Genomic DNA, 24,663 nt, shown 5'->3' on the forward strand with positions numbered 1-24,663 from the left:
GTGTATATATATATACACACTGATGCCATAACTATGCTAGTCTTTAGAAATGTAACAATAATAATAAAAAGAAAGCTCTTCTGGAGCTTCTATTTTGGAGTAGGAGTGGGGAAGAAAACAGGTTCAAGATAAAGAAAAAATATGTTTTAGAGATAAGTGCCATAACAACAACAAAAAATACGCTTCCAGGATAAATGACAAGGGCAGAGGTGGTGGATAGCTGTGGTGTGATGTCAGAATGGATAACCCAGAACCCAGAGTTGGCTGATAATTAGTGTCTGTTCTATATGAATGGTGGATGAGAGAAAAAGGAATTTCCTGAAAATACTTTTCCAAGCCCCCACATTTTTGCGGTGATGTTAAAGATGCTGGTTTCATAACTAAAAATGGGGAGTTTCAACTGTCATACAAAAGGAGTCTCTTATTATTTCACAGTGAAAAAGCCCAAGTTAGGATGGGAAAGAATTTTCAAATCTTAAAGTTACAAAAAATGTAGTTCAGATTTCCATTTAAAATTCTCATACTAGAACATTTCTCATAGAACAGATTATACATTTACCTCTCATATAATAAAAAGATGTAAAATGTTTGGTTAACTATTGTAAAGATACTGCAGATGAAGATACTGAGATCTCAAAGCAAGTTGATGACGGGTAATATTACTCAACAGAAACATTACATTTCTTTGTGAAATTTTCAGTACATGCAGTGTTTTGATGTTCATATTGTTATGTGCTCTAACTTGTTTGCGCTTATGGAAGAATTTTTATACTTCATGGAAGATTGAGAGCTCCACTTATTTTTATGGTTAGCCAAAAAAGATACACTTTATGTTGCTATCAAAGACCTATCCACTGGCTATAACTGCTTTCAAAAAGAATTTATTATTCAGATAAGGTTTTCTTTTTTTAAGTAGGCCAGAATAAACAAACAAACAACTAGAAAGAAAATAAAGGAGAAATTTGTTAAGAAGGAACTATTTATGTTCATACTCATGAGTATAATTGATGCTGTGGATTTAAACTAATAAATTATAATGTAAAAAACAGATCAAGTGGAGATTAGAAAATTCAGGTACACATCTTCCCAATTTCTGATATTTGGCAGAGCAGATATAGAGGAATATGATTTGGGAGCTCAGTCTAATACTCAGCAATTATTTTGAGACAAAATAAACTTTATAATTTGAAAATCGGTATTAAGTTGTGCTTATGATATAAGCAGCATACACTGGTAGAGTGGGATCAGTTGATGTGAAGTAAAGTTAAACTGTTAAGATATTGGCAGTTTTTCAAACAGGAAGGATATTGTCATCTTGAAGCTTCGATAGCAAGAATTAGTTAGGGATTCCATTCTAGGGAAAAACGGTGCCCAAAGGTCAAGAATTGTATTTTTTGCAGGACCAAGAATATAATAAATTTATAGTAGGCCTAGAAGTAAGACATTGAGCCATTTAGGACTCATTATAATATTTTTCTAGGCATAGGGTGGATCATAGATGAGAAGTTGATTAGTTTTCTGTTCTGCATAAGAAATTGGCACAAATGTAGTGACTTAAAATAACATCCCTTTATTAGTTCACAGGTCTATAAGTCAGGATACTGGCATGAGGTGACTTGGGTTCTCTGTTAAAGGTCTTAAAGGCCTGAAATCAGTATTAAAAACCTTGTCAGATAATTTGAACATCTAATTCATTTTGGGATTGGCATCATTCATCATTTTTCATTCAAGTTGTCATGTATCTGGGTCTTGGTATGAAAGGTGATGTTTTATTGTCTCTTGAACACTTTGGCTATTATGTTAGGATGCTTTGGTTCCTGTTTAAAGTTTGTTTTTTGTTTGTTTTGTTTAAATTTTAGCAGGTATTTTGTTTAGGTTTGGTACACAGTGCCTCTTCTACTTTTGTGGACTGTGGTTCCATGACACTAATTTTCAGAACCTTTGTGGTACTATTTTGTCTGCTTGATTTATCTTGTGCAGGTGGGGTTAGTACAGATCTGTGCTTGTGCTGCCTAAGCGGGCAGAAAAAGCTTTCCAGGCCAGGGCACCTGGTGCTTCTAGATGGGGGAAGAGAAACTCTGGTCGACTTGGATGAAGAGCACTTCCTGGGCCAGGCACTTGTGTCAGGATCTCCCTTGTCTGTAAGGTATGGTGGGTACTTACCAAGTTGAGAGCTTTTTGTGGTGTTGGTAGGTATAGGCAAGTTGCCTGGTATCTCTGGATATGGGAGAGGAGTCTCAGGCCCAGCTAAAGAGAAGACCATTTTCCAGGTGGGAGCTTTATATGGTGGGATCACTTTTGCTGGTACCCTTGATCACCAGTATGTCTGGGTGGGGAAAGGGGGCCTCAGGCCCAGTGGGTAAGGAAAGCACTTTTCCAGGTCACTTATTGTCAGCTGGGCTTCCAATTGTTTCTCTTTACAGCTTCTGCAGAGCTCTCCTGGTGTTTTCAGTGGGATTCCCATTTGATCTGGTGGAGGAACAGCCTATTTGAACTGCTTTCTGTTACTCAGTTGGGAGTTAGGAGGGGCTGAGCCTGGGTCACCTTTTTCTTTTGGGAGGGGGTCATAAGATGTCCTGCCATGAAGTTGTTCATCCATTCCAAGGGTCCCTAGCCAGTTCACTTTCTCCTTTAGAACTTTCAGAGTTCTCCTTTGGTTGTCTCATGTTATTTCTAGGATATATAGTTGTACTTATAGGGGCACCTGGGTGGCTCAGTCGTTAAGTGTCTGCCTTCGGCTCAGGTCATGATCTCAGGATCCTGGGATTGAGCCCCGCATCGGGCTCCCTGCTCGGCGGGAAGCCTGCTTCTCCCTCTCCCACTCGCCCTGCTTGTGTTCCCTCTCTCGCTGTGTCTCTTTCTGTCAAATAAGTAACTAAAATATTTATAGTTATACTTATAGAGGGGGGAGTAGGAAGAGAGGGGTATAAACCATCTTATCTGGACTAGAAATCCTGTGACTTTTAAGGGCTCACATGATTAGGTCAGGCTCATTCTGGATAATCTCGCAATCATCTGTACCATACATCATAACCTAGGAAAGGGAATGATATTCCATCACATTCACAGGTGATATTCCAGGGGAGGGGCTACTCTAAAAGTCATTGGGAGCCATTTTAGAATTCTACCACCAAGGCATATATGAATGTTACTGAAACATTGATAAGGCAGTTATTATCCTCCGGAAAGTTGGAACACGTTAGGATAGCAAGAAGACAAGTACTGCTATAATTATTCTACTCACTTTAAATGAAATAGATGTAGTATCTGAAATACTTAGTAATAATCAGAATATACAAACAACTTTCAGAATTTAATGTGAATTTCAGAGGTTCATTTAAGACTTCATTTCCAGCCATGCAAATACCTTCTGTGTGAAAAATATTCTAGCTCAAAGATGTATTAAAAGACTTCACCAGCACACCCTGTTTATATTTATGTTTCTGTGTAATTACTGTGGCTGCCAGCAATTCACATAGAAAATAAAGTTCAGGGGTGCCTGGGTGTCTCAGTTGGTTAAGCATCTGCCTTGGGCTAGGTCATGATCTCAGGGTCCTGGGATTGAGCCCCACATCAGGCCGCCTGCTCAGCAGGGAGTCTGCTTCTCCCTCTTCCTCTGCCCCTCCCCCTAGTTCGTTCTCTCTCTCAAATAAATAAATAAAATCTTAAAAAAAAAAGAAAAAGCCAGTGATGATTCTGACTTTAAATTTTTAGAGAAAGTGTATACTTAACACTGACCATATTTATATAGGTTGCACACTGTACAAAATTTATGACTGTTGCTTTGGTTATAATACCGTGTATTCTCACCTAAACCAGGATTGAAAATTTTAAGCAAAATTTGCTGGTTTGGCCAATATACAAAAAATGAAAACAAAAACAAAAAATTAAAAAACTCCAGAGTTTCCAGGCTGAATTAGGAGAAAAATCCTTCACTCTGTTTGGATTGGAAAGGAAGCATGACCTAAAATTTGATTTTAAAGTGTCATGGTTTTGGGTGTGATACTTTGATGGGGACGATTAGGGTTGAATTAGGTAGGCATGTTTTTGAACTCCAGTTTTTCAGATTACAACTTGGGAGGCTCTAAGCAGTAATTGGGTGCTTTGGATCATTCACATAAAGATTAAGATATATAAACCATAAGACACTTTATAAGAATAAAGAATATGTTTTTAAAAAATCATATGAACTAAACTTACAAATGAAAAGAAATTCGGGGCACCTGGGTGACTCAGCCGGTTAAGCGTTGGACTGTTGGTTTTGGCTCAGGTCATGATCTCAGGGTCCTGGGATCGAGCCCTGAGTCCGGCTCTGTGCTCAGCACAGAGTCTGCTTGAGTTTTTCTCCCTTCACCGCTTTTCCCCGCCCGCCCCCCCACTCTAAAATAAATCTTTAAAAAAAAAAAAGAAATTGAGACTTGAATGTACTTATAAAGCAAAAATTGAAGAAATACCTATACTCGCTTTTTTCCTTAGTTGTTTACCATCACAGCAAACCAAAGTGTGACATGTTTAAGAGCAACGTAATTAAATTCTATGGGTTTCTCATCTCATCACTTCTAAAGATAGTGTACTTGTTCTCTTCTTCATGGTACCAGCTCTGAGTAGATGAAAGGAAAATTAAAAGAGGGTTGTTAAAGAGCTGAGTCAAAGAGCGGAATGGAGGGCAAGGGGAAGAGGCAACTACTACCTCCCTATACCCCTTCAAGCCTAGTGGTGATGATACTGGTTTCTCACAGTTGCTAGCCTCAGGGTACTTCATCATCTCTTGGTTTCCTTTCATTCTTTACACATTTTTAGTAAATAGTCTCTTCATTAAGCCCTATTCCATCACCCTTTTCAAGTGTGCCATCAATTTTTGCCCAGGACCCTAACTGATACATTAGTAGTGGAAAATGGGAGAAACTTTAAGGTAGTATTAAGGGTTGGGATAAACTGCTGGGAAGAAAGATAGGAAGACAAAGTTTTTTTGTTTTTTTTTGTTGTTGTTGTTCAAAAGACTAACTGATTTTTATTTTAGGCTAAGCTAATAAGAAACAGTTGTTTTCCCACAATATGTATGAAAACTTCAAGCATTACTTGAAGAAGGCAGATTTGAATCCTCTGGTCTACCTCAGATCCTTTGGGATAAAGAAGCTTCTAGTATTGGAAGACAAAGTTTTTAAAGCTTTTTACAGCATTCTATGAATGTAATGACTTTTTTATGTGAGCGACTCTCATAAATTCTTAACTTGCTTCATTATTTTGGTTGTGTTCCTGTTTCTTTGCATGCACATCTAAGATGAGACACGGCTATGAGATGTCTGGGATTTGCATGACTAGATAATACTACTAGGCTCTATCTGGATTGATTATATATTAAGACATTCCTCTCATGGAATCAGGAACATCCCACCCTAGTGTACCTGCTAAGTTTCTTTTGAAATTTGGTGATCCATTATGGTGTGAAATTTGTTTTTGCTCTCAGGACAATATTGTTTGGTTTTTTAATATTTCCTTTTATTTTGGAACAGAAATTGAGGAAAGTCCAATCATTCCTTCAGGAACCAATGACCCAGTTCAGATTGTTACACTGGGATTCAATTTTAGATTAGATTCAGATTGTTATATTTAAGAATCACTCCAAAAGTAGATGTTAGGCAGGTCACTACTGTTTGTCCATCACTATAAAAGTTTATATAGCTGAGAATTCAGATCTCAGAATTTTCTCTTTCACCAGAATCTACTGCTTTCCTACGACAGAGAGGACAGGTAGAGTTCTCTGACAGCCAGCGATCGATACAGTGGACATGAAATTCATGGGAGCAAGGTAGGATGCGAAGTCTGTTTCCTTCTGTGTACTCTGTGATGCAAATGGTACAGGCTTTTAATGCACCACTTTTACCAAAAGATGTTACAGCCAAGTTGTCAATTTGTGCTTTGGTAAGTCCTGTAGGTTGGTCATGATGGTCTTCATTCAAGAGGAAAAAATGGTCCAGATTAAGGGAGGTCCAAGAGTCACTTTCATCAAATATTATTGGGCTCATAGGTCTACTTTCTTGCCTGGTTTCTGATGGTGAGCCTGATGGTAAGCTTATTTCATTACTGCCTTCAAACATCAGTGATCTAATTTCTGAATTTTCATCAGTGGAGCTGGAACTGGAAATAGGACTAGAATTGAAACTAGATATGTAGCTGGAATTTGAACTAGAAATCAATGGAAAATTTGAATGGAAATCAAGACTAGGATTTGAATTGGAACCAGAACTAGTCCTACCACCAGAACCATCTCTTTCATTTGGTGACTCTGCCCTTTCCATGTTTTGACTTGAGGGTGAGACACTGTGCACTAAATCACTGTCACTGTCAATGAGGTCACTTGAGTCACTGAATCTTGTCACTGTCTGCATTAATGTGCTCTGAATTGTAATAGATGTTGCATCATATAAATCAGTATTTAAAATTCTGTGACTGGGAATACTGATGGTACTGACATAAGCTGTTGTATCTGTCTGCTCAAAAGGTGGAAACATATGCCTAAGTCCTCCTTGTTCACTTTCTAAAGTGACAGTGTTGTTTAGTGTCTCAGATGTTAACAGAGTTCTGCTAGCTATGCTATCACTATAAGAATATGCCCCAAGATGAACTTGTCCTACTTCAAGATCGAACATTATGGTTGAACTTATCTGTTCCTCTTCCCAAGATTCACCATCACTGGTTGTGTCTGAAGAACTTTCTTCTTGAACAGCATTCCTTGTTCCAGAAGTTGAAAAAAGACCCCTATTTTGCAGCTCAGGTTCAGTTATTTGCTGTCTTGATGTTTCTTGGTGCTGAATTCTAGAAAATAACTCTGTCTCCTCTACTAGAAGCTGCTCAAAAATCTCAGGTGCTATATTCTGATGAAATCTTAGTAAAAGTTCATTCAGTGAATTTGGAGCTGAACTACTTTCAGTTCTTGCTCTGGTTCTCCGATGCTCTGGGCTCCTGCTTCTTGCTCTTCGCTGACCTCTGGTAACTGGCACTTCTGTTAATGCTTCAGTTGTACTTTGTTCTGATGTAGGTGGTCTTAAAAGTGTTGATTCAGATTGTGTATTTTCCGCTTGCCTTTGGATGTTTTCCATATTGTCTCCTCTGGGAAGTCTTGTAGATAGTACATATTCGTTCTCTGGATTTGGGCTCCCATTATTAACATTAAAATTCATTTCTAAACCAAATCTGGAATTATTGCTATTTGAATTAATTTGGCTCAGTTCTTCCCAAGATTGGTTTTCTGTTTGCCCACTTGTCACATTTTCAGTTTGTCCAAAAGAGTTATCAATCCAGTCTAGTAGAGAGTCGCCACTAGATGCATTGTCAGAAGAATCTCCTCCACCTGTTAACAAAAAAAAGTGGGGGCTGAAAGGAACTACCAAAATTAGAACCATCATAAAATAGCACTCCGAAACTTTGTTTCAAAAGCAAACAAAAAATTAGAACTTTAAGACTCAGATGTTTTAAACTTATTTCACATTTATAGAGTTAATATTTTGTAAACTACATTTTCTAGATTTACAAGTAAAGGCAGGAAAGTTTGAGTTCCTTTTGAAAAGAGCTAGCTAATCCTAGATAAATTTAGAGAATTGTTTTTTTTTTTTTTAAAGGAATCTGGAAGAAGTCTGTTTTCAGTATTTCATCATATACCTGGCTTGTGTACCACCGTGGGAGGACAGTCGAGACAACATTTTTTTACTCCACTGTCAAAACACTAATGCAATTAAACAAGGTTAAGGTACAGTGCTAGTATTTTAGTTCAGTTTACATTACAGCCTAATTCTCATTAGCCTACAACATTACTTCTTCTAGGCTCTTAAGTGCTTATGGTAATATATAAAGTTGTTTTAAAATATAAGACTATTGTAGCCTTGCCCAAATTTAAATTAAGTTTATAGCTTTAAAAGTTTTTGAATACTTCTTAATGTTACCAAGATTTTGAGTTGACGGGAAATTGAAGGTCAGATCAAATGAATAGACTGTATTTAAGAACCAAACTATTATATATCGTTTTCATTCGATAGTAAAATTCTCTACTTCACACTAGGAGAGAAGCACCAGACCTGATTAGAGCAGGATTTCTCAACCTTAGCACTGTTGACATTTTGGTGCTGGATGATTCTTAGTTTTGGGGAGCTATCCTATACATTGTGAGGCGTTTGGCAGTATCCTTGGCCTCTGCGCACTATTTGCCAGTCATCATTTTTGACAACCAAAAATATCTCCAGACATTGTCAAATGTCCCTTGGGGATTGGGGGCAAAATTACCCCCAGTTGAATAGAGTATATATTTTTTTTTTTTGCTGGAGAGGAATTCCCTGTCTTTATAGAAAAAATAATTCAGGAAGTAGGAGGAACTTTTAGTTGAGATAGAAAACCAAGAAAAATATCAATAGGCTATTTCACACTGTTTCCCAATTAAAGTAACCCAAATGTGAACTGGGGAAAAAAAAATATATATCTTGACATTCTTACCAAAAATCAACTAAATACCAGTTCTTTTTAATGAGAAGTTACTTAGCACCAAATTAATGTGTGTCACTTCTGTATCATCTTTGGCTGACTCTACTATGAAGTTCCTTACCCATCCCATTCTATTCTCCCTAAAAGTGAAATATACCTGTATTTTCATCTAAATTTTGTGGTGGGTTTTCTTTAATTCGTTGAAGTCTCCTCTGCAACTCTTCTAATGTAGTTTCACCTGGGATGCCCAGCAAATTGTTATCCCTCATTAGCTTGTAATCTTCTTCACTCAGGTTATTTACAAATTGATAGAAATCTTCTTCCCAGAACAACCGGTCCATCTGACTTCTGCGCAGGGCCGCAGATTTATCTTCTTCATCATCGGAACCTGAATTTTCCATCCTGATGAACGAGTGGAAAGATATCTGACTTTTATGACATGCTGTTGAAAAACAATAACTGGGTCTTAATTTATATACGATTATATCTATATAATATATGAAATACACTAACTGGATTCTCTTTCTGCTTTAGTTGGAGTGTCAGAACCCGACGCGGTTGGATCTGCCTCCGCGTAGGTTTCTCCTCCCTCCCTGACCACAGTACTGCAGCTCCTGATGAGTCCCTCGTTGAGAAAAGTCGTTATCTGAGAACTTGCTAGGCACCGTTGCCTAGGTAACCATCGCACTCCTCATTGTTACCAACTAGGGACTATATTCAGGGTAGGTTTCATTTCATTCAAAACCAGCAAATACTGCCGAGGCTTATTGTGACAGCCAAGCACTGTCCTTCACCTCCTTTTACCTGCATGAGCCTATTCTCCAGCTTTCAGGAGGCTTTTCCAGGTTCTGCTATGCTCTAGTTATTTGTTTGTTAAAGAACCCAAATACAGCTAGTTATATTACATATGACTGCCTTCTTCAAAATGTCACAGCAAAGTCATTCTAGTCAAATGTAACAGTTCTCATTTTCAGGTGCCCAGGGAACTCTCTCTTTTCTCCTCATGAATTCCTCAAATCATCAATACTCACTAAGAAAGCCCATGGTTTTTGATAATTTACCAGAGCCATAGCTGAATTTCTTTAGTTGGGTCTTTTCCTTTTCAATCTTTTATTATCATTTTTATTATTATTTATTATTTTTAAATATTTTTATCCTTTTCACTCTTACTGGCCTCATCTTTTATTCTACAGTCCCTCAAGCTTCTATGAAAGCAAAACAAAACAAAACAAAAACAAACAAAAACTTTGGCAGGTTTTCTGGTCAATTCCTTAAGGAAATTTCCACAAAACATAGTTTCATTTTTGTTCTCCTTTCTCATAAATATTATAAATAATCCTTAAATCTAGCCAGAACATCACAGGCATTTTAAAACAGATCTAAAATAGCTATTTTGCCTGCTGTAATGTGTACTGATTTTGCTGATTTTGTTCCATGTATGTTAGTGCAGTCAGGATGGCATAGTGAGAATAATGCTCATTTGCAGTGCTATCTGAAGGAGACCTCTGAGAGTTTTTGGACTCATTAATATTACCAGTCCCACTTAACACTTGTTTTGGAATCCTTCAACTTGTTCGTGTAAAGACAAGATTTGGCTATGGAATTTGAAACACTGTTCAGTTGGACTTATTTGACAATGAATCTGTCCAGCATAAACAATCACTTAGTGTCCACTAGAGGTATGTCAAATATTGCAGAAATCTGTACTCCCAAGTAATTTATTTTCCAGGTGATGGAAACGTCACACAGAAACTGCGAAAATACAATATATTATATGCGATAAGAGATTTATATCTATAATACTGTATAAGTACAAGGAACTGTGTGATGATTATTTAATGGGAGTTGGGGAATATTTCACAGATAGTACATTTAAATCTGGATCTTTATAATTATGAGTTTCTACTGGTGGAAAGTGTCAGTTGGGTATGTGTTGGTGAAGAGAGAATATGTCAGACTGAAGGAATAGACTTGAAAGACCTTGGCTTCTTTGGGGAACTGTGGCCACAATTTTGGAGTTGGGGTGGAAATGATGTGAAATTTATCCCAGAAGGAATAATTGACACAAACTATAAATTGAGTTTTGAGTTTTTCCTGTAAGAAATAGGACACAGATTAAGATGTTTTATTATTTTTTGAGAACAGATAATGGATTTTGTTTTTGCCGCTTAGTGTCCACTTAATAATAATAGCACCCTGATTTTCTTGAAGGAAAAACCCATTTTTCAATCTTAGTCCAGTTGGTTTAGGTTCAGCTGAATTCACTGCCACAGATAAAGGAAAGGACACATGATACAGCCATGTCTAATCAACAGATCTCAAATTGCTGATTATGGTAGCTGGTTTAAGCATGGGCATGTGACCAAAAGTGTATTTAAAAGTTAAATCTGGGGCGCCTAGGTGGCGCAGTTGGTTGTGTATCTGACTCTTGGTTTCGGCTCAGGTCATGATCTCAGGGTCATGGAATCAAGCCCTTGCTCAGCAAGGAGTCTGCTTGGGTTTCTCTGTCCCTCTGCTCCTCCCCCCCTCCCTGTGCTCTCTCTCTCTCACACACAAATAAATAAATAAGTCTTTAAAAAAATTTTTAAAAAGTTAAATCTGAGATGTTATCTATAACTATTGAAAATGAAAAATTATTTTTTAATGTGGTTGCTAAGCTGGTAGGATGTAAACCTGAAGATGAGGAAAATCAACATAAAGAGACAAACAGATGGAGAAAGGGCCAGATACCTAAGAAAAAATTTGAGAAATACCTGAAGCTAGATGTGCCTTAGGATCTTTAGCTCTAGTAAACCAATGTATTTCTTCTTCTTTTTTTTTTTAATGTAAGGTTTGTGTAGAATTTCTGTCACTTAAAACTGGAAGGTTCCTAATAGTTGTAACAAGAGAGTGATATGATCAGTGATCTAGTCAGATGTCAAAAGGTAATTTTTAATAAATTTACCACCTAAAACTTATTTGCTATTGTCCATTTTATAAAGCTAACTTGTTTATATAAGTTTAATTGGGTTTAGTCTTTTATGAAAATATAAGAATACAGATTTTTTTCCTGTCATTTATTTAATAAGTATCAGACACTGAAATTGTATATAATTAAGTTGAAATAAATGAGCAATTATTTTCATTTGATTATGAATCAAATCTGGTTAAGCATATAATGTTAATTTGTTAGATAAATTTCCTACTTCTCTGTACCATGAGATCCTTTTAAAGTGTCCCTATTTTCGTATGTGTTTCACATATTATACAATGTTTTCTGATACCTTGGCCCAGTAATGCTCATTTAATTGTCAAATGAAGAGAAAATATCCTGAAGTAAATTACCACTGAGCATTTGGTTTATATTAAGAAACGGAATGGTTCTGGTGGGAACTAAAATGTCTTTCACTGATACCTTAATAAAGAGTGAGATAATGTTATGTGACCAATTAGCTCCCTGGTGGGATTTTTAGGATGCCTAAGTTTAGCAAAGTTTTAATTAGTGTGAGTAGGTATGTGCTTGTGTATGCACATACGCATATAGGTGTGATGTGTTTAAAAATTTTAAACAGATATTTGGTTAGGTTAATAACCACTGGCTCAAGTGTAGTTTCTGGGTCCTAGTAATAAGTCTATTTCAGTTAAGTCTTGAAGTTTCCTTTGCAATGTGAATGTACTTCATCTCAAACATGGAGTTCCTACAGCATTATCATTATTGTCTGCTTTAAAGTCTTGTTTTTGATATTTGTTATCAAACACCACAGTTGATGTTTCCAAACATTATTTGAATTCAGTGTATTTAAAAGCAATATGCTTGAGGCAATTCAGTATATAAGAAAGAGTATTGAGAATTTAGAGACCCAGGTTGAAGACTAATCATTAATTCGTTATTTGCCCAGTCATTTAAACTCTCTAGACTCCCATTTCTGAAACTTTAATATGACAAAGTTGAATCTGTTTTTCAAAGTTTGATTTAGTCAGTTACTTAGAGAATTGGGCAGTGGGAATTGAAAAGAGTACCTGAACCATAGTGGTGCTGGATTGGCAACCATGAAGTAGAGAGGAAAGGTTGAATGGGGATTAAGTTAGTGCAGCAGCGCTGAGCTAACAGAGAAGCAAGAGAATCAGAACAAGTCCAAATTCCAATATCAAGCTAGGAATAACTGTCTCCCAGAATATTAATTCAAAGCCAATAAGTTGAAATGGAGTATTAAGCCATAGAAGGCTATTCTAGATGGTTCAGAGCAGAGTCAGGGCAAGGTCATGACAAGCTTGGGGATCAAAGCCATGAGGTAGTAGCATATGTGTATGACTTTGATTTTAGCTTGCTAAGTTAAAATATTTATACTTTGGATCTCTGAAGGTTGGTCCTCGGTTGTCTTAATATTTTTGTTTATAAGACATTTGAGATGGATGACCTCAATATTTTTTTGTTTCACAATTTTATGAATGAGAATATAATCACAACAAATTTTAATTTTTAAGACACCAGGAAAAACATTTTAATTAAATTTTAGAAGGTAGTTACAGTACAGTATAAGCATAAGCAAAAAGATACAGCATGTTATTAGTACTTACAAAGTTACAAGTTACTTCCTTCTTAACATCTTTCATATTTAAATTCATAAATGAAGATAAGATTTACCATTTTGGGGGTGAGGGGAAAAATAAAGGCATATTTATCATCTGCTAAATGTGCTCACTGTATGCTTTGTTATATATACATGCAAGGCCTAGGTGACTGGAAGTGCAATTGTTAGACTTTTTAATAAACTGGATAGCCCTTAGTTTCTTTGCAGCACATCATCTTTACATAGGAGCAATCAGGACATAACATGAAATATTTAAGCATTCTACACTAGGAAATAGCACCTTAATAGCTAACCAGCATTACTCAGCTGCTATACAACTATGTCTAGGGCACAAAAATACATAAAAGATTAGAGCTGTGTTTGATAACCCTTTAAAAAATCAATTCTTTTTACCTTAAATGTTTTTTATTTTTTTTAAAGATTTTATTTATTTGAGAGAGAGTGAGAGAGTGAGAAAACGTGCGAGCTAGGGAGGGGCACAGGGAGAGGGAGAGGGAAGATCTCAAGCAGACTCCCCTTTGAGGGGGGAGCCTGATGTGGGGCTCCATCCCACAACCCTGAGATCATGACGTGAGCCGAAATCAAGAGTCGGCTGCTTAACTGACTGAGCCACCCAGTGCCCTTAGGAGGCCTTTCTTTCTTTCTTTCTTTCTGGGTCTTTTTTTTTTTTTTTTGAGTAGGTCTTTCTTTGGAAAGGATGATGGCAATGATGAAATGATGAGTCAATTACTAGACAGTTTTTAACTACTCAACAAGAAAAGGCTGCATGTATTTCCTTAAATCAGGAGGCCACAAATTAGATCAACCATCTGTTTATTTCAAGCACAAAGTCAGCAGTATATAAAGAAAAATAAAACTTTCCCTGAAATATCCAAATCAATAATAACTTTAAGTTGCTCACCTCACTAACTTATAAGATATTTGAGTAAGAGCAAGGGCAAAAAGAAGTTTACCACTTGAGGCAAAATTTAGAACAAGTAGAATTTAGGCAACATGTTAAAGAATGGACTTCTCAAGCTCTAGTGGCTGGTTCTAAGGACCTTTTGATCAAATAAGTATGTTGTTCTCCTTCCCTCCCCTTCCATGAGTCCTCAGTTAGGTTGCTTGCTGACTCATAACCTAAGAGGGCACCACTCCTTCCTCTTCAGGACACCTGAAGAGATTCTTAGATTGCAGTCTGGACTTGGATTTCCTTTCTGGTGGAAGGCTTCTGGATCTAGACCTGGACCTGGTTGGGAAGGAAGAACTGGACACTGAGGGCAACTTGGACTTCGATTGTTGGGTAGATCTAGATGTAGAGGTTGATGGTGATCTACTGTAAGAGCAAGAGCAAGACTTTATATGGCCAAAGCCAGATCTTCCCTGAAATCAGGATTGGCTTCTACTGTTGGAACAGCACTGATGCTTGGGGCTTTGGCTCTGGCATTTGTGCCTGTGGGGAGGAGCTCTCTGGCAACAGTGGCCACAGTGGAAATCTAGTGGGCGACCGTCGTGTGCCATCTGTACCCACAGTTTGTGGCTGTCCAGCACAATCCCGTGAAGGGCATCCATGGTGATGTGGCACTTGTGGAAGCAAACGAAGGCAAAGTCACAGAACTCTAGTGAAGTGGCCCTGCAGGATGTACACATTGCTGATGTGCCCATACTTCTCAAAGACTTGCCACAGGGTGTTGGCTGAGGTGTGGTAAGTCAGGTTGTTCACCTTCAGAGAGATCATGGCCTTTGAGAGCTCAACCTGGGCACTGCAAACTGAGCCCCAGGAACTGAAAATCTGGGAAGACTGCAAGTTGGCCCAGGTGGCTGCAATGGTTTTCTCAAGTTTGTTCTACTTGAGGCTCCTTTTTTGTGCCTGTGTCACTTGCCTTCTGCATGTGGGTGCTTAAAGACACTAGAATGTTTGACACAGCTCTGCCTATCTTCAGAGCTGAGACTGCCTGAGAAACAACTTCTTACAAATTTTTTTTTCATGAATGTTCAGGATTATAACACGTCTTTTTGTGAGGTTTTCGGTGTATTTCTAAACACCCAGTTGCAATTACAGATAAAAGTATATACATATAGGTAAAATTATGTGATGTGAAATACATTGCAGTGCTGACTCATATAAGCTAGAAACATTTGTCGACTTAGAGACAAAAACAAAAAAGAAACAAAGTACCAAAACAAATCATGGACAGGTAAGATGATTCAGTTGTAATAACAGGCAAAGAGAGATTGAGAACTACTCGCAGGATGTGAACTGCAATCAGAAACTCAATATAGGCCCCCTTTTCTGCCTGAAAAGTAGAATTAAAGGAGTCAAAGGCACTATGATCTGTGATTCCAAATTATATAATTAAATATAATCCAGTTTATTAGAATTTACTGCTTCCTCATTAATTGACCCAATATACTCTCTGATAGAGTAAGCACCTTTGACATGACTTTCATTTTAAAAATTGTTTTTAGGGGCGCCTGGATGGCTTAGCCAGTTGAGTGTCTGACTCTTGATTTCACCTCAGGTCAAGATCTCAGGGTTGTGGGATCAAGCTCCTTGTCCGTCTGGCTCCACACTCAGCAGGGAGTCTGCTTTTTTCTCTCTCTCTCTCCCTCTGCCCCCCCCACTCTCTCTCTCAAATAAATAAATCTTTTAAAAAAATAAAAATTGTTTTTAGAACTAATAATTATATTTCATCAAATTATTGACAAGACATCTTTTCTCATGAATCATGTCCATTGCACTCCAATAAATGAGCTTCATAATCCCAGAGAGTAGAAAATAATATTTTATTAAGTATTTCCCATCTTCAATGATTTTGTGTGCTCTTTGCAAGCCTCGGCATGAGATCTCATGAGATTTCACCAATGACATAGTGAGATTAGGCGAGATCCCATGAGATATGGACTGCGGGATTTCAAAGACTTGATTGTACCTGGTGGGATTAGGCTTTATATCTTGCCTGAGCTCCATGAGATCTGACAAGATTTTGCCAAAGACAGGGTGAGATTTGCGCAAGATCTCACGAGATTTGGAGAGCGAGGGTTTGGAGGATTGTATGTGTGCTTGCAGGATTTGGTTGGAAATCTCGCCTGAGATCCATGAGATGTCAAGGTATTTTGCCCAAGACAGGGTGAGATTTGGGCCAGATCTCACGAGATTTGGACAGTGAGGTCTTGATAATTGCATGCAAGCTGGTGGGATTGGGCCTGAAATCTTGACTGAGCTCCATCAGATGCCAGGAGATTTCGCACAAGTCGGGGAGAGAATTTTGGTGAGATCTCACAAGACTTGGACTGCTTGGATTCAGAGGATTGAATGTACCTGACCATCGTTGGTGGGAAATCTCACTGCAGTAATGCGAGATTTCATGAGATTTTGCCAAAGGCAGGGCAAAATTAGGTGAGATTGCAGGAGATATAGACTGCAAGGTCTCAAGGCTTGAATGCACTTGGCAGGATTGGGCTTTATATCTTGCCCAAGGTCCCTGAGATCTCACGAGATTTTGCCCAAGACGGGGTGAGATTTGGGTGAGATCTCACGAAATTTGGACAGCGAAGTCTTGATAATTTGATGCAAGCTGGCGGGATGTGGCCCAAAATCTTGACTGAGCTCCATGAGATCCGACGAGGTTTCGTAAAAGACCGGGCGAGGTTTGGGCGATAACCCTCGAGATTTGGACCTCGATGTTTCAGAGGCTTGATGAGAGCTGGCAAGATGTGGCGCAAAATCTCTCCCAGCTCCATGATATCTCATGAGACTTCCCCAAGACAGGGTGAGATTTGGGTGAGATCTCAGGAGATTTGGCCTGAAATGGTTCGGAGGAATGGATGTACCTGGTGCGTTTGGCAAGGTAACTCAAACAGGCTCTGTAAGATCAGGAGATTTTCCCAAGACGGGGCTAGATTTGGGTGAGTACTCACGAGATTTGGACAGCGAGGTCTTGATAATTGGATGCAAGCTGGCGGGATTGGGCCCAAAATCTTGACCAAGCTCCATGAGATCCCAGGAGATTTCAAACAAGTTGGGGCGAGATTGTTGTGTGCTCTTTGCAATTGTTATTTTATAGATATGTGCTCTGGTTATCCATTGTTGCATAACAACTTACATCAAAACTTAGTGGCTAAAATCAATGATTTATCATTATTTTATCACACAATTCTAAGGGACTGGAATTCAGACACAGGATTGTAGGGCTTGTTTCTTTTCCAGCATATCAGCTAAATTAGCTAGGATGACTGGGATAGCTTCTCTGGACCTAGTGGGTAACAGCTGGTTCCCAACACCCTCCACCACCCCACCTCATCTCCTTTTCTAGAGCCACTCCATGTAGCTAGCCTAGCAATTCTAGTCTTATTAGATTTTTTACATAGCAACTCAGATTTATAAGAAACCATAGTAGAAGCATCAGCCTTCTTAAAGTCTAGGCCCAGGGCAGTATATAGTATCCATTTTGCATTACTTCTAGGATATTCCATTGGTCAAAGCAACTATAGGCCAGACCAGCTTCAAAGGAAGAGAAAAAGAATCTCTCATTGAAAGAAGTGTGAAGGATTTACAGCCATCTTTAATCTACCATAATCAATCCTCTGGACAGATAATATTTACATTCTTCTCACATGAAAAAATACATTCACCCCCTTTCAAGACCACCAAAGTATGAATATCCAGGACCTTGTCATATTAATTAGGCCTAGGTTAGAAGAGACTCTTCAGGTACAATTTCTTGAGTCTTACTCCTCTCAATCAGACCTGTGAAATAAAGAGGCAAGTGATTTGCCCTCCTCCCGTGTAATGTACACTTTTGAGCTAGACATAAGATAGCCTTAATAGATAATTCTGTTCAACAGGAGTACTAGTCCACAGTAATTGTAAAATTCAACTGGGCACATGTTTCCAGGTCCTTGGTTAAGGCCTAGTCCCATTCCCTGAGTCACTAATTGGTCCTTTGGTATCTTAGTTCAGCCTTCTGAGTCATCCTATCTTCCTTCAAATAAATAGTCCATGTTAGTAGCAGAGTACCTTTCTTAGTGTTTTCCTGTGTGTACAAGGTTGAGAGTACCAAGAATTTTTCTCATTCTGAACTGTTTCTGTCCCTTTTAGCCTAAGCTCACAGTGCTTCTAATAGTACGAATTCTCTGTCAGGTTGCTTATGATTCTTACTGGATGTTCACTCCATTAAACAAAATCCACACCCACATTTCTCTCTGACACAAGCCCTTATTTACCTTTGGCCATGTGAGGCTGATGTGAGTTGCCTAGCAAAGAATAAGTGAGGGATGTTCTAAAATCTTTCTGAGAACTTTAAAGGGATTGGATAGCTACACTCTTTTCTTCTTTACACTGAGACTGTGTTTTACTGTCCAGGTTTTGTTCTATCCTCTGAGGCCATTGTTTACCTTTGGATCTTTTCTTAGCTGGAAATGCTGTCCTAGGCAGCCTTTTTTGTCTACATTTTTGTTCTAAAATTGAACAATTTCTTCTCTAGTTCATCTTCGGTCTTCTCATATATCATCAGAGGCATTTAAAGAAGTCAATTGAATTTTCTTTTTACTCTTTCTAGACATATCCTTAGATTTATGAATTTATTAGGTACACTTGGCTATTTTCCACAATACTCCAGATGATGGTTTTGCTAATCATTTTGCAGTAGATAATTTAGGTGTCCAGTTCTCCAGGTACTCCTTTACTTTCTTTCAGTTCTTTCAAATTTTAACAATTATGTCATGGCCTACTAAGGGACACAGGATAAGCAATTTTTAGTTGTTCAAGCTCCTTTATCACTGTCTCAATAAAAAAGATTTTAGCTCTTAATTACATGACTTAAGAGAAACCATTCCAAGGTAAAGGTGAATTGATGGATATTTTGTCTCAATTAACAAAAATAACAGTATACATGTCAGAAGTGTTAAAAATTATATGGGGTTTTATCCATTTAAAGGACTCTGCCTTTGTATAAATTGGTTTTATGAGAACAAGTCATAGATTCTTCATGAAAATCAGATTTGACTTTTGTCAGAGAGTAGAGAGCACTGAATTAGCATTTGGGGACTTAGATTCCTATCCTGGCTTCACTATAAATAAGCCACAATACCTGAGGCAGTCAAACCCTGGGTTTACGTTTTAATCTTTCTTAAATGAGGGAGTTAGACCAGATGACCTTTGTTCTATCCCAGCTGTAAAACATCACTTACCTAAAAGTGTTGAAATGTTCTTTTTAAAAACTTTGACAAAAATTCAAACAAATTTATTGAAACTAATATTACAATTAAAATGCTAAAAGTTCTTTTCAAAATGATAGTTTGCAGGCTGTGCTGGATTCAATTCTCTGGTAACAGTTTACTCATTTAAAATGATTATCGCTGTATGATTTGGATCAATTAAAGAATGACTTCAGAAACTTTAAATGTTTGTCATCTAAGGCATATATCCCTGATTTAAAAGTCAGGAAACATGTGTTCCTGTTTTACTGTCCCCTTTCATTGCCTATAATTTGAGGCAATAATTTTTTTTTTTTTTAAGATTTTATTTATTTATTTGACAGAGAGATAGCGAGAGCAGGAACACAAGCAGGGGGAGTGGGAGAGGGAGAAGCAGGTTTCACGCCGAGCAGGGAGCCCGATGGAGGGCTCGATCCCAGGACCCTGGGATCATGACCTGAGCCGAAGGCAGATGCTTAACGACTGAGCCACCCAGGCGCCCATTGAGGCAGTAATTCTTAACAAATTCTAACACCTGTTGTAGTTAACAGGGTCCTGTATTTTGTGAGGTGATTTGAGATTTTCTAAATTCAGCATCAACTTTGCCCTTGCAACTCAAATAATTGGAAGTCTAATAGAAACTTTTCTCCGTGGAATTTATCCTCCTTTCTCAATATTCCTATTTCCTTATTGTCCACAAATATTTCTAGATTTACTACTACAGACCTTTTCTAGATGCCATATGTTTCTCTATTTATCTATTAGATGAAAGCATTAAAATGAATTGGTTAAATACACTCATTGGGGGGCGCCTGGGTGGCTCAGTTGTTGAGCGTCTGCCTTTGGCTCAGGTCATGATCCCTGGGTCCTGGGGTCGAGCCCTGCATCGGGGTCTCTGCTCCCTGGGGAGCCTGCATCTCCCTCCCCTCTCCCTACCACTCCCCCTGCTTGTGCTCTCTCTCTCTGTCAAATAAATAAATAAAATCTTTATTAAAAAAAATACTTGGTGGCTCCTCTAAACCTCTTTATTTGATATAAAGGATTGTAAACCTGAGCCACTAGAAGAAAGCCATACTGTACATTGTAGTGGCTTCCCAAGTAGATATCCTGGGATAAAATGTGTGGATCCAAATGTGTAAGTAGTGGAAATCCATTTTAAAGCAATATTTATAAATATAATTCAGTAAATTAATTTTTTGAGTTTCATTCCCAAATTTCTTGATTTCAGAGTTGTGATCCAGGATTCTAAAACCAATAACCTCTGAGTTTAGTAGCTAGTAAGTAATATAACCTAAAAACCCTGCATATAATCCTGGAACATGGTGACCCAGTCAAGGTCTTTTCACTTTCTAGTCCTGTGTGAGAGGCTGATTAGCCTTTCCTAGTCAAAGCTCCCTTACTGTCTTGTTGCCATACTGAAAATACAATACTCAGCATAAACTGGGTGGAAGAGATTATCTTAAGGCAGGGCTGTGATTTGCTTGACAAGGCCCTGAAAAAAACTGTATGTCTCACAGTGGAATATTATTCTGCCTTAAAAAAGGAAATCCTGCCATTTCAACAATATGTTTGAATCTGGAGGATATTATATTAAGTCAAATAAGCCAGTCACAGAGGGACAAATATTACATTCCATTTATATGAGCTGCCTAAAATAGTCAAACTCATAGAAATAGGGAATAGAATGATGGTTGCTAGGGGCTGGGTAGGGGAAGGGGGAAAAGGGGAGTTCAATAGGTATAAAGTTTCAGTTATGCAGGATGAATAAGATCTAGAGATATCTCTGTTGTACAATATAGTGCCTATAGTTAACAGTAATGTATTGTGTACTTAAAAATATGTTAAATGGGTGGATCTCCTGTTAAGTTTTCTTATCACAAAACAAAATGAAACAGAACAAAAAAACCCAAAGAGACTCAAGGAAACTTTTGGGGATGAGGTATATGTTTATTACCTTGATATAATGATTTCATGGCTGTATGCATGTGTACAAAGTCACCAAATTGTATACATTAAGTATGTAATGAATATTCTATATTAAATATGTATTACATTATATACATTAAATGTATGTGATTTTAATGTATACATTAAATATGTGCAGTTGTATATAAATATACATTTATATGTTAAACATAAATTATATACATTAAACATGTAGAATTCTACCTCAGTGATGCTGTTTCAAAAAAAAATAACAAAAAATGATGGTTGGTATTCAGAGGAGCAACAGCATGAAGCTTTTACCACCTTTAGAGATGAAAGGCAAGAGTTGGAAAAACTGTTGCCAAAATTTATGAGAACTTGGAAGTGGGCCTGCCCAAGAGGAGAGCTAGTCATCCTGGGATTCAGAAATTACCCAAGGTGTGGCTCTGGAGCAAGGAAGGAATGGAGGAGATATCCCCAACCTTTCTTCTCCTCACTTATATCCAGTTAATATTTCTCTTCTACTGAATTCAAAATGCAGCTAAGAGAGTCTGGGAGATGCAATGTGAATGGGGCAACCTCCCAAGGCACAGAACAATTAAAGAGCAGAAAATAAAGCAGAATATGTGAACAAACAGAATGACTAGCATATCCTGTATGTTAGTCCTGCCTTCCTAGGATCATGAATGCCTTGAGTTAGGCAGATACCTGTTTTGCACTAAAATATCCACAACAAAAGGCCGTAAGTAACCCCTTGTGTTTCCCTGCTTGATAAAATAAGTGCTTCATTTTGCAAGAGGGATCTCTCAGAATATTTTTGTTCTTGGTTTTTCGGCTTTGTTTTGTCTTGTTTTCCTCCTTGAAGTCCCATGTTCTTACTGAATTAACTGTCTACCTCTGAGTCAACTGAGTTTGTAGTTTTATTTTAAAGAGTTACTGAGTGAAGAAAACTTTCAGAATAAATCTGATGAGTGGCATTATAATAATACAATCTTGAGGATCCTTCTCAGTCTTTTTTGAATCCTTCTGATTTTGTTCAGGCTTCTACTTTCTACATTTATCCTCAAGCTGAAATGAAGATTTAGGCCCTGCCTTAGTGGCTCCTACTGGTAAATAAGCTGAATTTGCCTATTTATCAGGGTCAGCTCCATGGCCAGAGTTGATTTTGGTCTCATGTGCCTTAATTTTGAACTGTAGTTTATGTCTTATTCTGTTTGTCATCATCTCTCAAGAGCTTTACCAGAAAAAAATATAAATCTCATCCACTAAGGCAGAAAAATGGGTTGAACTTTCCCATTTGATGTTTTATGCATTGATGTTCCTTATGTTGTCCCAATTTTCTCTTCATGAGAGACTTGATATAAAGCAAAAACTTGAGTCCCAACTTAGTTCATAGTGCGATCAAAATAGCATGGAGCTGACATCTGCATTTTTAGGTCTGATTCAGCGATCAGTGGTGTGATTATAGGAGAGGTACTTTATTCTTCTATGTCTCAGATGATGCATCGATAAAATAAGAGAATTGAACTATTTTATATTTAATATTACATTCAGCTTCTAATATTCTTAATCAGGGCCTGAAGGTTATCAAAGGCTTTTTCTTCCAGTCAGTACCCTATAATGTGAACAATGAAAAAAGGAGGTGACATTGCATTATTAAATGATTTTTATTTCCAGATAAAAAGTTGTTTACTCATTCTGTTCAAACACTGTTCTCTTACCTGATTTTAAAAATAAATAAATAAAACATGCTGAGCAATAGGTCATTGAACTTCTGATTTTTCCTTTTCCTGTAATTTCTTAGTTTGTTCATCCTCCCTGTCCAGCTGAACCAAGTCAATTTATTATCTCTTTTAGCTAAGTACCAACATTTTATTTCAGTGACTGTGATGATCACAGTGTCGTAAGTTTGACTGATGCTCTCATTATAAATGATGATGTAAATATCCACCAAAAGTTCAGGAATGATGCAAAGAAACTCTTTGTGCCACTTGGTATCAAAAGATCTTAAAAGCAGATGAAGTACTGGGATCAGGAAAAAAAAGGCAGTAAGAAAGGGAAGAGAATGGAGAGTAATGAGAGATGAGAGATCCTCAGGCATGCAGTAGGATTCTTGCTTTTTAAAATAACTTAACATGAAAGAGAAAAGAATTCCTAGCCCATTATACTTGTTTTTCCATTTTCCTGATTACTTAGAACTATTAAGGTTGTATTAAAAATTATTTTTAAGTAATATTCTTTTCAGTAAAAATCTCTCATTGAATGGATCTTATTTGGTCATTAAGTATTTTAGGCATTTCAAAAACAAACATAAATCATAGCCAGACATGGCTATTTGGAACTGACCCTAATAAACTGTCAAGAGAATTTGGTCTGGAGGCTGATGTTTAAACTTACTTTTGCTTTCTTTGGCTCCTCATTTCCCTCAAGAAACTTTCTAAGGGCTGTGGGGCATGTCTTCCTAGAATCTATTCATTTTTTTCCCCAAAATTTTAATTTATTTCTTTATATTCTTGGAGTTTATTATTAGAACCAAGCTCTCCCATGGGGATGGAGAGTAGCACATTAGTTTTAATGAAAGGGCTAAGACCAGTAGCCCTTTCTTATTATATGAAATGGATAATTCTCAAATGCTGTGGGCTTTCCTTTTTTCAGTCAATCTCTGGGGGGATCAATGAGAGGTTAAGCAATATTGGAGGATCTTGGCATCTACTTTCCTAAGAAAGCAGTAGAACAATTTCAGTTGTAGTTGTGGAACAGTTTTCCCTTCTTCCCTTCTAGGTTCTTTGGCTGGTCTAATTAAATTGATATAAAATAGATTAACAGAAGAAAAACAAATACAGAAGATTAATAACACGCATACCTTCTGTATACATGTGAGAGACCCAGGAAAACTGAGTAACTCCCCAAAATGGCGAAAGCCATCACCTTAAATACAATCTTCCACTAAAGAGAAAAGATGTGGGGGGTGGGGAGTCAGTTATGGGAGGTCACCAGGAAAAACACAGTAAACAAGGGTAAGGTTGTTAACTCAGATTTGAGTCCTGGCCTTCTCCACTGATAAGCATTCCTAGAGATTTAATCCTCCTTTCTTACTGGTACAGAGAGGGAGATACAATTTCAAATGGAGATTTTCCTTATACATGTAAATGTTTTTTAGAGAAGGGTAACTAACATCTACTCACTTTTCACAGTTCCACCTGTGTCTGCTACTGCTTAAAAATGACCAGTTTAAAATAATCCCATGCCAAAATACACATTTTGAAGTGGCAAATTCTGCTCCCCTTCCTATGAAACTTTAAATATGAATTTTTCATAATCAAGAAGCTGAGTTGCTGTATCTCACTGAACCAGTCTGTTAGTTCTGAGAATTGGTCAGTTTAGTTGAACAGTTGTGTCTCATTTCAGGAGGTGGTCTTGCAGGTGGGCCCCCAAAGTTAGGCCTATATTGTACAAGCAATTAGAAAATGAATAAGAGGTGTTTCTAGGGGTGCCTGGCTGGCTTGGTTGGAAAGAA

General features: G+C 37.6%; 1 protein-coding gene across 1 annotated transcript; it reads right to left on the reverse strand.

Annotated features, from left to right (window-relative positions):
- Positions 1 to 5,690: 5,690 nt before the first annotated feature.
- LOC118549246 (E3 ubiquitin-protein ligase RLIM-like) lies at positions 5,691 to 8,873 on the reverse strand. The gene is made up of 2 exons (XM_036113513.2): positions 8,630 to 8,873; positions 5,691 to 7,351 (listed from the first exon to the last, which is right to left on the reverse strand). Exons 1-2 carry the CDS (start codon positions 8,871 to 8,873, stop codon positions 5,691 to 5,693), a joined length of 1,905 nt encoding a protein of 634 aa, XP_035969406.2.
- Between the last annotated feature and the right edge of the window lie 15,790 nt (positions 8,874 to 24,663).

This window comes from Halichoerus grypus, chromosome X, assembly GCF_964656455.1.
Source record: "Halichoerus grypus chromosome X, mHalGry1.hap1.1, whole genome shotgun sequence".
Taxonomy (NCBI): Eukaryota; Metazoa; Chordata; class Mammalia; order Carnivora; family Phocidae; genus Halichoerus; species Halichoerus grypus.